We start from the raw sequence: 14,162 nt of genomic DNA, 5'->3' as shown, positions 1-14,162 counted from the left end.
TAAGATCAGAATTGGTTGCTGTACTAATAATAATAATAATAATAATAATAACAAAAACCTTGGCCTCTTTATGTAGCTTCTTTTTTCTTCCCTCTTTATCAGAATAATTTGTGTTTGTCTTCAGAATTTTTTAAAGCTTCCCATCCCTCTTAGGCTAACTTCTTCTGCAAAATACTTTGGTTTGATTTGATTTGGATGCTAGCAAATGAATCATTGGTTCCAACTTCTGGTTTGTTCTGTTTTTTAGGCCCTGGTATGCATCATTCTAAAACTTCAATAAAGAGATCACTGTGGTATAAGAAAAGAGTTGAGGGGGAGTATTTAATATCAGCGATTTATGTTGCTGTCAGATTGTGAAATTGAAGTATTATTTTTAAAGGCAAGTCCGTTTATAACCTATATAAGCTGATCACTTGAAATAACCAGTTTTAAACCATTAAAAGTTACTGACGGTAGATTATAACCCAATTGAGACTCCTCAAATGACCCGATAAATTAAACTGGAAACAGAAAATGTTTCACAGCAACTGCTCATATCAGCTCAGCCAAGAAGATGATTAACTTAGGTATGGAACAAAGCAAGGTGTTCATTGTGATTGGCATTGAAAAATCACAAGCACTATATTTACTCACACAGACCCCTATTTCTCCCTGATTTATTTCTCTCTAAAATGGATGATGAAGAAATCATGTAAGCTCAGGCCTTCAAGAAGCAGGTTTGAAGCAGATTAAAAAAAAGTCTATGGGAAAATTATGCAGAGGAAACATTTTTCTTAACTTTCCTCTCAGAGTAGGTGTATAGGAAATACAAAAGAAGAAAGGGAATGGATAAAAGTAAATATGGTCTGCAAAATAAAAAAATTTAGTTGATGATAGATGCAAAAAATGTAATGACCACTAGCAAAGCCATTTACCATACAGTGGAAGCTCATTTACTTGGCTGCCTTGGATTATACCAGCAGATGTAATATTGTCATTAAGCAGAAAACCCAGCAATTCTCCCCTTTCAATGTCAACTAAGAAAGAACTTGATACCACACTATAAATATGAACTGAAAAATATTTCATAAAATAACTCCAATACGGAAAGTATTGAGATCAAGCTATATCTAGGAATGATTCTGAAGCAGAGGTAGTTCTCAAGTACGGCCCTTTAACTGAATCCAAACTCCACAGAACAAATCCCCTTAATAAAACGATTTGTTCTGCAAAACTTGGACCCAGTCAAAAGACTGCATCCAAGGACCTAGAAGGCCCCATGTGGCCTCTAGGCCACAGGTTCCCCACCCCTGCAGATAAACAAGTCATGAGTAAAACTTAAGCGTAATATGTGGAATTCATTTTGTACTTATATCTCAAGAGAATGAAAGACCTCACATAGTAGTTTATTTGTACCTTTATTACTATTTTAATACTGAATATTAAAGTTATATCTCCTATTTGGCTGTAAACAACTTAAGGGCAAGAGACCATGTCACAAATAAACTCTGCATTACTTCAAGAGTTAAGCATAGTGATCTGCACCAAATGGATGTTTAATAAACAACTTATTTGTACCATTTGACTTATTTAATGAATGAATGTAAATCTGATGCTAAACAAACAAGCTTCTAATGATAGTAGAGGGCCTGGAACAAATATGAACATAGAAATAAAATAAATAGAATGGTAGAGTGGATAGAGTGCTGATCCTGGTATCAGGAGACTCTGGTTTGAACTCTGCCTCAGCCACTTACAAGCTATGTGATCATGGGCAATGGTAACACTTTAGTGTCCTCATCTGTGAAATGGGGTTAGCAATTATTGGGCTCCCTACCTCCCAGAGTGGCCGTGAGGAAAAACTCTCCGTAAACCTTGAAGTGCTATAAAAACCAGAGTTGTTCTTATGTTGCTTTCACAAGTTGGAAAAGTTTCACAAAAACCAGTTGGACACCTTACAGATCTGTCCATCTATTATGTTTAGATTACAAGAGAGAGGGTGTAACAAGGAAACTTCTTTCACTCTCCCAACAAAGGAGCATATATATGTAAGCTACGTGGTTAAAAAGCCTCTACATCTAAAATTTGTTTATATCTATTCTAGTTTCCAATGTTAAATCGTACCTTGGTTTTACTATGCTTTTTACTTTTTCAAAGCAATTTTCATATTTATTTCATTTGATCCTCCCAACCACCTTGTGATATAAGTCCGACAGGTATTATTTCCATTTCAGTAATAACTTGGATTTATAGTGGCCTTTAAAAACCACAGAGTGTATTTCTCACAACAACCCTGTGAGATAGATAGTGAATGTGTGTGAAGAAGAGGGAAGAGTAACTTGCCCTGAATCATATAATTAGTAAGCATCAAGGTCAGAACTGAACATCTCACTTAATCCTCACAACAACCCGGCAAGGTAATAACAATAATTTGTTCAGTCGTATCCAACTTTTTACAACCTCATTTGGGGTTTTCTTGGCAAAGATACTGGAGTAGTTTGCCATTTCCTTCTCACTTTACAGATGAGGAAACTGAGGCAAGCAAGGTTAAGTGACTTGCCCAGGGTCATACAGCTAGTAAGCTGGATTTGAACCCAGGTCTTCCTGATTCCAGGCCCAGCACTCTATCCACTGTGCCATCTAGCTGCCTATAATAATAATAATTACCATTTATTTAGCGTTTATTAGGTGCCAGGCACCGTGCTAAGAGGTTTACAATTATCATCTCATTTGATCCTTCCAACAATCTCCGGAGGTAGGTGCTATTATTATCCCCATTTTACAGATGAAGAAACTGAGGCAGAAATGAAGTGACTTGCCCGGGGTCACCCACCCAGGAAGTGTCTGATACTGGATTTGAATTTGGGTCTTCCCATCTCCAAGCTGAAGTAAATTACCTCACAGAATAGTTGTGAAGAACGCATTTTAAAAGTTTTAAACGTGTTTTATGTGAACTCTTTAAAAAAAAAAAGTTTTTATCAATGTCTTGCTCGTAGTTTTCCACGGCATCTGTGCCGTCTCCCTCCCAGAACCATCCCCCTCACTTTAGGCATGAGGAAGCTGAAAGTGTGAGGGAAAACCGGAACGACCTACAGAAACCTTGGTACTTTTTGGCTTGCACCGACAAGGCGGAGGGGTAGGTCTGCAGTGACCCAGAGAGGCCCGAGGCTCACGTGGCAAGCTTGCTAAGGCAGAAGTGAACGGCTCAGTAGCAAGCACCAGCTGGAGGGGCCGCTAGATGTTAACTGCCTCCCGTCCTACACCGCTTCCGCTATTCTCCTCCCAGACCCTCACGCTACTAGAGCAGGGAAGGAGGAGCCGCGAAGGAGGGCGGCGGAGTTTGGGCAAGGGGCGGTGCTTCCCAGCAAAGCCGCGGTGGGCGGGGCGTTGCGTGTGTTGGGCGGTGTCCTCGTGAGGTCCCACCCCGGACCGGAGCGCACGGCTGCGCACGCCACGTCTCCTTAGCTAGGGCGTGCGGGCGAGAGGCGGAGGAAGTGAGGGGGTGGGGGAGAAGTGGGGGAAGGGAGCGAAGTACCCTCTCGCGATAAGTGGAGACAGCGGCGGCGGCGGCGTGTCCGTGAGTGAAGCGTGGGGGGCGGCGGCGGCGGCGGCGGCGGAGCAGCCCTAGCTGCGCCACACGAAGCCTGGGGGGCTGGGACCGGGACCGGCGCCGGGGCCGCGACCGCGCAGCGGGGTCGTGGCGGCGAGAAGGGGGAGGAGAAAGAGGAGGAGGAGGAGGAGGTCGCCATGGCCGGGCAGCAGTTCCAGTACGATGACAGCGGGAACACCTTCTTCTACTTCCTCACCTCCTTCGTCGGGCTGATCGTGATCCCGGCCACTTACTATCTGTGGCCTCGGGACCAGAACGCCGGTGAGTCCTACCCCGGCCCGGCCCGGCCTGACCCGGGACGGCCCCACTTCGCCGCACCTGGGCCCCGTCCTTCCCGCACGTCGGTCCTGCCCAACCCCTTCGTCCTCTCCGGGGCCCTGTGACACCCACTCACCTACCTACCCACCCACTCTGGCCGGCCAGGCCTGACCCAGCCCGGCCGGGCTCCAGGCCTCTGGCTCAGCCCAGCGGGCGTGTTTTCTTTTGGGTCTTCCCTCCCCCCTACCCCCTTACCATTGTCTTTCCAGAGGAATTTCGCTTTTCTTCCCTTATTGTTCCGGGCACTCGTGGAGCCTTCTCTTTGTTCTCTCTCCCTCCCCATTCTCTTATTTTTCCTCTCTACTTTTGGCTGGTTTATTAGTGGGGTTTGGATTTGGAGGGGGAATGGGATGTAAATTAGAAAGGTAAGAAAAGAGTTATTGATGCATAATCACAGCTTTTAACTCTCTCCGATCCCTTCATACCATCCCTAGAAACTCCCCCCCCCAAATATATCTGGTGCAGCTGTTCCAGATGTTTTGTGAACCTTCTGGGCTGGATGACATGTTTACTGCTCTAACTGTGCTGGCTTCCCTTTCACTAATCTCCCCCACCTTCGGAATTGATTTTTTTTCAATTTCATGCCTGTATTTTGTGTGCCTGAGCAGTTGGAGTTGGAAATTATGCCATTATTCTCATTCCAAGATCAAGGCTTTCCTGTTTATATGGAAAAAGTGAAAGCATGAAGGAGTTAGTCCCTTTAAAATACTGACCTTATTAGTGGTTGTGAGGGAGCTAGTCTTGTTAAGCCTAAGTCTTTCCAGGTAGATACAATTATTTAGACAGTCTCAGATGGGTGGTTTAGAAAAATTTGGGGATAATGGTTGAATTTCATTTGTGAATTATTCTAAAACACATGGCAAGTGAAGTAATCTATCAGAGGCCGCTAAACAACAAACAATATTCCGGGCCCAATAGGTTGTTTGTGGCATAGGTTGCAAGAAAAATTAGTGACTAGACGATTTTGTGCGTTAAAAATATTGAGGAAAAACTTTTCAACCAATAACTATGTTAACCTGTTTAAGCTCAAATTCTCTTGGGTCAGTGGGTGTTGCAAAAGTAAAATGCTGTCTAGGTTGCACACATTTCTTCGGGGAAAGTTGATGATAGTGGAGTTGTAATTCAGCTCAGAACTTGATGGGTTTGACAGTCTGGTTTGAACCATATAGAATTTTGCATGATATAATAGAACCAAATGCTAGTGAATGTGCTCATCTCTGTGTTAATTGATTGTAATAAGATTAGATACCTATATATTAAATGCAAAAACCTGCCTGGGGTTACTAATCTTAATGGTTTTCTGATGCAGTGGCTAACTTAGGAAAAATAGATTTGGGCTTATAATGTTTTTTTATACTGAGTGCATTCAAACCTGAGTTCTTTGGATAATGTTTTAATTGTATACTATTCATAAACTTAGGCCCATTGCAATGAAAGCATTCTCTTTGTGAATGCTTAATTTTATCACATTTTTAAAGATGTTGCATTTATATTTGAGTGTATTGGTTTTTTAAAAATTTGTGACCATTCTTATCTGTTCTGGTTAGGATCATGCACTGTTTTCAGAGGTCAGTAATCAGTCAGCATTTAGGTTTTTGTGGTTTCTATAGCATCCAGAAACTTGGTATTTGTCTGAAAGATTTATATGGTGGTTTTTAGTTTTGGTCACAAAGTTTGACCTCCATTTATCCTTATCAAGTGTACTCAAATTGATCAACCCTGCAGGTTAAGTGGTATTGGAAACAGCTGGAACTTTTGGCTGGTGAAGATTGGGCAGTCTAACTTCACAATAAATATTCTTTGCTCTTCTTACCTTACCTTTAAGTACTTCACTCATTCTCTGCTTGTGGGAATGTATTAGTGAAAATATGACCACTATCTGGACTTTGGCTTGTTTCATTATAGTGAAAATGAAGAAAGACAATTCCACATTTTATTATAATAGATGTTAAAATGTAGGAACAGCATTTCTTTCTACTTTCTTTAATAACTTCCATGTAGCTTAGACTGCCTTTATAATAATAACAGGCTGGTATGAAAAAGATGCTTCTCTGAACTTAGAAAGCACATTTTGAATTAATATTACTTTGAAGTTGGTGCATTGTGCTATCTTGAAGCATACGGTACTCAAATTTCACATGAAATTGCCATATGTAAGTTAAATGCAGCCTTTGACTAAACTTATTTTGATTTTTAGAACTGAATAAATTAAGTCTAAAAAAGAACAAAATAGCTTAAGAAATATTAACTGAAATGAATTTTAAAAGAGTTCAGCTGGAGATGTCTATTTTCCATGACCATCATCTGCATCAAAAAGCCAGTTCTGTAGGCAGTTATAGCCTTAAAAGTGAATATTAATAATCTTCAAAAAGATTTAGTTTTCTGTGTTATATGTAGTTCTTCCTCTCAAGGCTGCCATTATGGTCCTATCACTTTGATGTTTTGAAATCATAAGACTCTGGAGTGTATAAAACTCCTTAAGTACCATTCTCAGTTGACAGATTGGGATAGCTGAAGTTTGGAGAAGCTAAATGGCTTATCATTGGCAGGTCTGGCATGGTCATTTAAGTTACCTCGACTCTAAAAAGTCAATAATGAAATCCTTCTATCACATGGGTTTTTAACCTGGAGTTCATTTACTTTAAAAGAAATGTTTTGATAACTGTATTTTGGTATAGGTTTTCTGAGAAGAGATGCCAAAGGTGATCCATGATACCCAAAAGGTTAAAAAAAAATCTGATGTGCTCAATGCAACTGTAACGAATACACATTTGTGGTGAAAGAAAGGTTTTATTTATCTTCCTTTCTCAGAGTTACCTGCAAATTTGTTCAATAAAATGACTGGAGGCTTCATCAGAGAGTGAAATCTAAAGAAGTAGCCTGATTTATGTGATAATATGGAAGAGTGAAAAGTTTGCCAGACTCAGAAAGATGAATAACTTTAATAATGTTTATTTGTTAATTTTTGAGATTAAAGATCTTTGGTAAAGTATAGGGATTCCGGTAGTGTAGTATGTTGGAATTTTCCTTGAGTAAGGCTCTAAGTTCGGGAGACTACTGTGACGTTCTTAGAAGTTTTCATAAGTTCTTTTCAGAATTGAATTTAATCTGAGATTAATATTAGTTTATCATGATCATTTAATAGTAGCTTTTTGCTGTGTTTGTAAAATTGCACTACACTAAGAGCCTTATCTGTATGACATTTCCTAAACTGTTGAGTGTCACCTTAACTCAGCATCATCTAATGTTTCTGACATTCTCCAAACTTTTATGCTTTGGCTTTTTATGGATGTTGGTAATGTAATTTAACATTGTCTTCAGAAATATGTTAAAATATCTATTGCCTTTAAAATAAGATGTGTATTTTAATGCTATGCCATGCGAATTTGATCATCATACATATTTGCATTCAACTCTTACAGTTAAGAGAGGGTATAGCTTTCCAAATATTATTTACTTTTAGATTATTTACCTAGAGTAAAGTGTAAAATATCTGGGTATGGATTTTGTAACAGATTTCAAGGACATATTTTTTTATTCTTCCCCTAGGTTAAGGGTTACAACAGATATTTGGAATACATATAAAATACTACTTAACCAGTTTCAAAGTTGTTAGACTCTGTGGAACATATTATTTTTCCCTTACTACTTTCTTCTAGTTAGGTAGCCATCTATTCTGAGTAAAATTCAGTTATATTTTCTTCTCATCAATATGAGAATTGTTAACATAAGTGACTTCATAATTTAATTTCTTTCTTACTTCCTCCTGTCAGCAATGTGGATGAGCACTACCTTTGACCTTGGAACTTGAGTGAGATTCTTAACATAAAATCAGCTCTTTTGAGACTATTGTAGTTTTGATGATCTATACCCTTTTTTCTATCTTTTGGAATGTGCTCACAGCTTGTGTGTCATTTATAGACACTCTGGTGGAATACTCTGATTGTAAGTCCTAGTTCCTTCCCTAACTAGCAGTGTGACCTTGGGCAAGTCACTTAAATTCTCTTGGTTTTCTCAGTTTTAGTACTTGCATTACCTACCTCACAGGATTGTTGTGAGGAAAGCACCTTTAAACTGTAAAATGCTATATAAATGTGGATTATTATTATATTGCCAGGGTATGGACCAGAGAGGGAAAAGAAGATGAGAATCACCACAACAGATTGTTGGAAGGGAGAGCTGAAGCAAGCTATTGGCTATAATGAAGTCTTAGTCTTATCTGTGGGTTTTGCTATTTCTGATCGAGAATGGACTGTGTTAATCCCTTATTGAGGCAGGTATATGTTTAATTTTTCTTTTATTAGTAAACTGGTTTATGGAGTTTTACATGTCATAAAAAGTAGCTGATATAAGACTTTGCTTTAAAAAGCGCATATTGTGAATATATGATAGTATTATGGAATTTTAGCACTGGAAAGGACCCTAGAAATCATCTAGTACAACCCTCTAGTTTTACAGATGAGGAAACTGAAGCCTATAGTGAGTAGTTCCCCAGATAGGTCATTGGTTTGGAGCTGTAAGAAACCCTAGAAGTTATTTAGTCCAACACCTTCATTTTGTGAATGAATAAACTGAGGCCTCAGAAGGTTAACTGTCTTGTCTAAGGTCACTAAGGCTAGTAAGCAACAGAACTGAGATTGGAACAATGTATCAAAACAGGCAAAAAGCTAATGCAGTCTTAGGTTTAGTGAATAGAAGCATAAAAGAGGCAATAGTGCACTATACTGACTCTTGTCAGACCACATTTGGGGTATTACTTAGTTCATTTTGAGGGGCTCCTTGAAGAGAATGGTCCAGGATGTTGGGTCTTGAAACTATGCTATACTAAGTTGAGTGTTTAATGGAAATGGGAGGCTCATTGGAGATGTGTTAGCTGTCCTCCCTTTCAGAGGCGTTTCATGTGGAAGGGCCTACATGTATTTTGCTTTGCCCAAAGGGCTGTTCTAGGAGCACTGGAGCAGAGTTGCTGAGAGGCATATGTCAGCTTGTTGTAAGGGGAAAAAAAAAACAACAAAACAAAACCCTCATAAGTAGAGTTGTTCAGAAGTTGAATAGGTTGCATTCCCTGTAGATTTTGAGGATGAGACTTGATTACCAGTTGTTGTAGAAGGGATTCTTACTTCTTACCTATGGATGCTATCTTCTTCATGAATTGTATTCTCATTACACAGCTACTATTGTTCTCAGGTGACTCCTGAAATCCCTTGCAGTTCTCATCCTGTGCTTCTGTGAGAGGTTAAGGGACTTGCATGAGGTGTGCTAAGTGACAGAGCCAGTCTTCTGATACCATGTCTGATGATTTTTCTACCACACATTATAGGGTGCTTTTTCTCTCTCAGTGCTCTTTCTTTTGGTGACCTCATCAGTTCCTTTGAATTTAATGACGATCTCTATGCCAGTGAATCTTAGATCTATATTTTCAGCCCTAGTCTCTTTTGAATATCAAGCTCACATAAATCATCTACCTACTGGACATTTCAAACTGGATGCCCTATACAAACCTCCAACTCAACATTTACAGTGCCATATTAATAATATTTCCCCCTAAACCCACTCCTCTTCTGAACTTCCCTATTTCTATTGAGGGGACCACCATCTAGCAAACCCTGTGTCATCCTTGAGTCCTCACTCTGACTCACCCCCCCCCCCCAGTCAGTTACCAAATCTTGTTTCTCTATACATACCATCTTTTGGATATTCCCCCTTCGGTCTTCTCACAGCCGCTGTTCTACTTCAGGTCCTTGTCGTTTCTCACTTGTACTATTATAGCAGCCTCCTAATTACTAGTCTTTCTGCCTCAAGTTTCTCCGCTCCTTCTACAAAGCTGCCAAAGGAATTTTCCTAAAAGTCAAGTTTGACCATGTTACTCGTTTACTTAATAAATTTCAGAAGTTTCCTGTTATCTCTAGAAGCAAACTTAACCTTTTCAGCTATATTGCACCGTAGTCCCCTCCATACATAGTATGATCCAGACAAACTGGCTTCCATATTATTTTTTATACATGACACTCAATCTCCAGCCTCTTTGCCTTTTTCAGTGGCTTTCTCTCGTATCTGGAATGCATTATCTCCTCACCTTTGGCACTGAGAATCCCTGGTTTCCTTCAAGGCCCACTCAGATGCTATCTTCTTCATGAATTGTATTCACATTGCACAGCTACTAGTGCCTTTCCTCCCAAATCACCTTGTTATGTCTATTTTGTATATATGCCTATAGAATATAAGCACATCAAGGGCAAGGACTGTTTCACTTTAGTGTTCATATCCTCAGTGCCTAGGTGCTTAATAATTGGTTTATTTTAGAGTTGGAAGGAACCTTAAAGATCATTGGTTTGATTTTTAAATAGCTCTATATTGAACAAAGAATTCAATGTTTTCCCATTTGATTTTCTCAACAACTTTGCAAGGGAAGTAGTATAACTATTCCCTTTTTGCAAATGATGAAACTGAAGCATTGAAAGCTGAATTATTTGCCTAATGTTGCAAGTTGATAAGTGGCAAGAACTGATTGGAACTCGGGTCTTGGGATTCAAAATATATTAATTAGTATTCTTTCTACTATATCATGTTACCACTAAATGAAAGATTTCAGAGATGTACTGAGTCTTGCTACAAAAGTATTTCATGTGTTGTATGTGTATTTAATGAAAGGGAAGCCTTCATCAGTTTTTTCAGAATTAAGTGCTATTCCAGCTTCACAGTACATTGCATTGGACTGTTAGATTAAGTAATGTGTTGATTTGTGTAGTAGACTGGGGAGATCTGGCAAAAAACACCAGAGTAATATCTTTTTTTTTTTTTTTGGCTAGGCAGTGGGGTTAAGTGACTTGCCCAGGTAGGGTCACACAACTAGCAAGTGTCAAGTGTCTGAGGTCGCATTTGAACTCAGGTCCTCCTGACTCCAAGGCTGGAGCTCTATCCACTGTGCCACCTAGCTGCCCCCAGAGTAATATCTTTTTTTTTTTTTTTTGGCTAGGCAGTGGGGTTAAGTGACTTGTCCAGGGTCACACAGCTAGTAAGTGAGTAATATCTTTTTAAAGTAAAAAGATATTTTTTTTTTTGAAAAAGATAACATATACTTGTTTGAGCTCAAGACATCCTAGAATGCAAAGATAAGTCTCACTTTACCTTAGGTATTTGTGGTTTCCAATTTAATCTTACTATATCTAGGGATAAAGAAGTGGTTTTTCTTTTTTAAACCTCTTACATTTTGCATTTGTTTCATATTGAGAATAAGACTATTTTCTGTATACCAGACTTCAGGAATAATGTTACACCATTTCACTAACTCTGGTCACATTCTTTATTAAAAAGTATTGCTGGTAGCAAGATGACCCAGTTTACACTGTTAAAAATTTCTTTCCTATATTGCTTTGGGTGCAGGAATAGAAATTGGATTTTCTGACTTTGAAGACTAGTTCTCCATTTTCCTAGTACAGCATTATTTTCCTGGTAAGGATTTTGGTGTTCAAAGCCCCAATTTCCCTTTTCCTAAAATGCTTTACCTTTCCCGTCCCATCTTTGACAGTTTAAAAATGGTGACTTTGATATTTTCTTGCATTTTACATTCTGTGATAAATAGAAGTTCTTGATCTTACTAAGAGATAGATTTGCATACTTTTTTCTTACAGTGATTTAGATTACGTCAACTAGAAAAATATATCCTAAACCTTTTCTGCTCAGTTTTTTTTCTACTCCCCATCGGTTTTAAAATTTATTTTACTTACTTTTTCAGTTGGTATGCCTTAACTTTTTTCTATGATTTCTGTCCTCTTTGTTCTTTTCCCCTTTCTGCTGCTTCTTTTCCAAATCTACCCCCCCCCCCCCATTTTGGCTTATTGAAGAAGGCCACTTCTCACTTCATCAAAGATTGGTATTTTACAAAGGAGAGAAGACGAAAGATTGAGTAGAGAGTAATAATGCTTTGATGAGATATCCAGCTTCCTTATTCTCTTGGAACTTCCTCCCCTTATTCCCCTTTTTCCTTCTCAAAATAGTTCTGATAATTTCTGTTTGTTTTCCAAATATCACTCTGAATGTATAACAGATGGCCCATAAACATTTCTGCGTCCTACAGTATGGGTGTTTGCAGTTCTTCTGACCCATATCCTATACTCGACATTATATAATAGACTCAGCACAGTCAGTTTATCTGTGATGTAGTTTGCCTATAATCTTTAATTTCACTTGACTTTTTGTTAGGAACAATTAATTATCTTTATTTGTCTCATCCTCATCAAATTGCTTGACTTTAATATCATTATATTAGTTTTGTTATTAATAATAAAGAATGGTAGTTACCTCACAATAAAAGCCTAATTATGAGGTGACTCCCACAATATTTGCTCAGGCCATGTGTTTGTGAATGCATGCACATTTTTAATTCTGTGGTTTTATGATAAGTGTAGATAGCCATACTGGAAAATCTGGTCTTTATAACTGTAACTTACATCAAAGAAATATGATTTAAGATCATTAATTGCTTTGTGGTTAGAAAGTGATATATCATTTGATTCTCACAATAACCTTGTGATGTATGTACCTCAAATAGTGTGCCCATTTTGCAAATGAGGAAACTGAGACTTAAAAGTAGTGATGTTACTTGCCAAAGGTCTTACAGCTTAGAACTTGATCCCAAGTCTTTTAACTCCAAGTCCAGTTTGTATCTTTTCTAATGCACCGAAATGGATATAATATTTCAGAAACTTGCTTCTGTGAATAACTAATAAAATAAAAATTTTAAACATGACATTTTACAAATGCTGATGAAAAGTGTGTGATAGTGGAAAGAGTAAGGAGACCTGAGTTGTATTCCTAGGTATTCTCTTTATAAACTGTGTTACAGTGAGTAAATCACAGTCTGTAGTCTTCAGTTTATTCATCTGTAAAATTAAAGCATTTGGTTGATCTAGCTGATCTCTAAAGTCCCTTTAAATATAAAGAAAATGACCTGACAGTTAAGGGATCTACTTATAGATTGTTGGATTGTATCTATTTGGGATAATTTTCTGACATTTTAAAGTACAGAGATACTACAAATTCATCATATAATGTTGGCGCTAGAATGCGTCTGAGTGATCATCTGGTCCAGGGATTTGTAACATTTTTTTTTTTGTGTGTCACGGACCTCTTTGTAAGTCTGGTAAAGCCAGTGGGACCCCTTCTCAGAATGTTTCTAAATAAATCAAAATAAGATATGTAAGCTTACAGAGGAGACTAGTTATATTGACTTACACATTCAGAGACCCCAGGTTAAGAATTCCTGACCTAGTCCAAATGATTCTCCTCTTTGCCCACTAAAAGGCAATTTTATAGATGAAGGTACTCTGACTTAGGGAGAACGTGACCTGTCCAAGGTCATGCCAATTAGCATTTATTGCATGTGATATAGCCAGAACTTGATACCCAGATGTCATAGTTCAATGTTCTTTCTATTATTACTATGCTGATGATCTTGTGTGTGCATAAAAGTTTAATTTTATGAAAGCTGTTTAAAATATTTTGAGAAATAATTCTAGTTAAGGAAAGGACAACAGTTTTAACTATTCGTATTTTAATTGTTAATATTATTATTATCATCCCAGGCCTAATTTTTCACTTAAAGGAGCTTAAACAGGATGGAGCTTGAAAACTGACCTAGGCAGAAATAAACTAGACAGAGGTATCTATAACTGACAGACCTCTAGGGGAGACTTCTCTCGTAAGCTAGACCCTGTATTTTTTTTTTTTAATACATCTGTAATTGTCTACTGTATATAGGTTATATCCTTAAATCCTCATGCTGTTAAGAAAGTACTTAAACTGATTGACTTGAGGATTTGTTGCTGACTTAGGATTTTATTGTGTAAGCGAGTGCTAAGGAGATAATGGGAAATGGACCATACTTGAAGACATAACCACTTGGAAATCATTTTAGCCTTATTTCAGATTACTTCCCTTCACATACTCATATGTTCCAGTCACATTGTTTCCTGATTTTGTTCTTTATCTCCTACCTTCGTAAGATTTGATGAAGGCTGTCTGGCATGTTCTGTCTAGAACTATATAAAGAAAGCTTTCTCTTTTTGTAAGACTCATCTAAGATTTCATGAAACCCTGATCTTCCAAGTTGAATGTATTTTCTCCTTTTTTCAAAATATTCTGGATCTCTAGTTATCTGTATCATATTTTATCTGCTTTGTATGATATTTAGGTATATATGTTATTCATCCTACCATTTATCCAAGAAGTAATGGATTGGGTCATTTTTCATTTG

General features: G+C 38.1%; 1 protein-coding gene across 1 annotated transcript in view; it reads left to right on the top strand.

Moving 5' to 3' along the window:
• Positions 1-3,652: 3,652 nt before the first annotated feature.
• LOC114040528 (translocation protein SEC63 homolog) overlaps positions 3,653-14,162 on the top strand; it is a gene marked incomplete at its 3' end in the record, with an annotated part of 36,759 nt that continues 26,249 nt past the window's right edge. Inside the window, exon 1 of the mRNA XM_027858652.1 lies at positions 3,653-3,850. Within this exon, the coding sequence (XP_027714453.1) occupies positions 3,727-3,850 (124 nt within the window). The remainder of the gene's footprint in view (positions 3,851-14,162) is intronic.

The sequence above is a fragment of the Vombatus ursinus genome, unplaced genomic scaffold, assembly GCF_900497805.2.
Source record: "Vombatus ursinus unplaced genomic scaffold, bare-nosed wombat genome assembly UNPS02013364.1, whole genome shotgun sequence".
Lineage (NCBI taxonomy): Eukaryota > Metazoa > Chordata > Mammalia > Diprotodontia > Vombatidae > Vombatus > Vombatus ursinus.
This window is presented reverse-complemented; position numbering and strand designations above follow the sequence as displayed.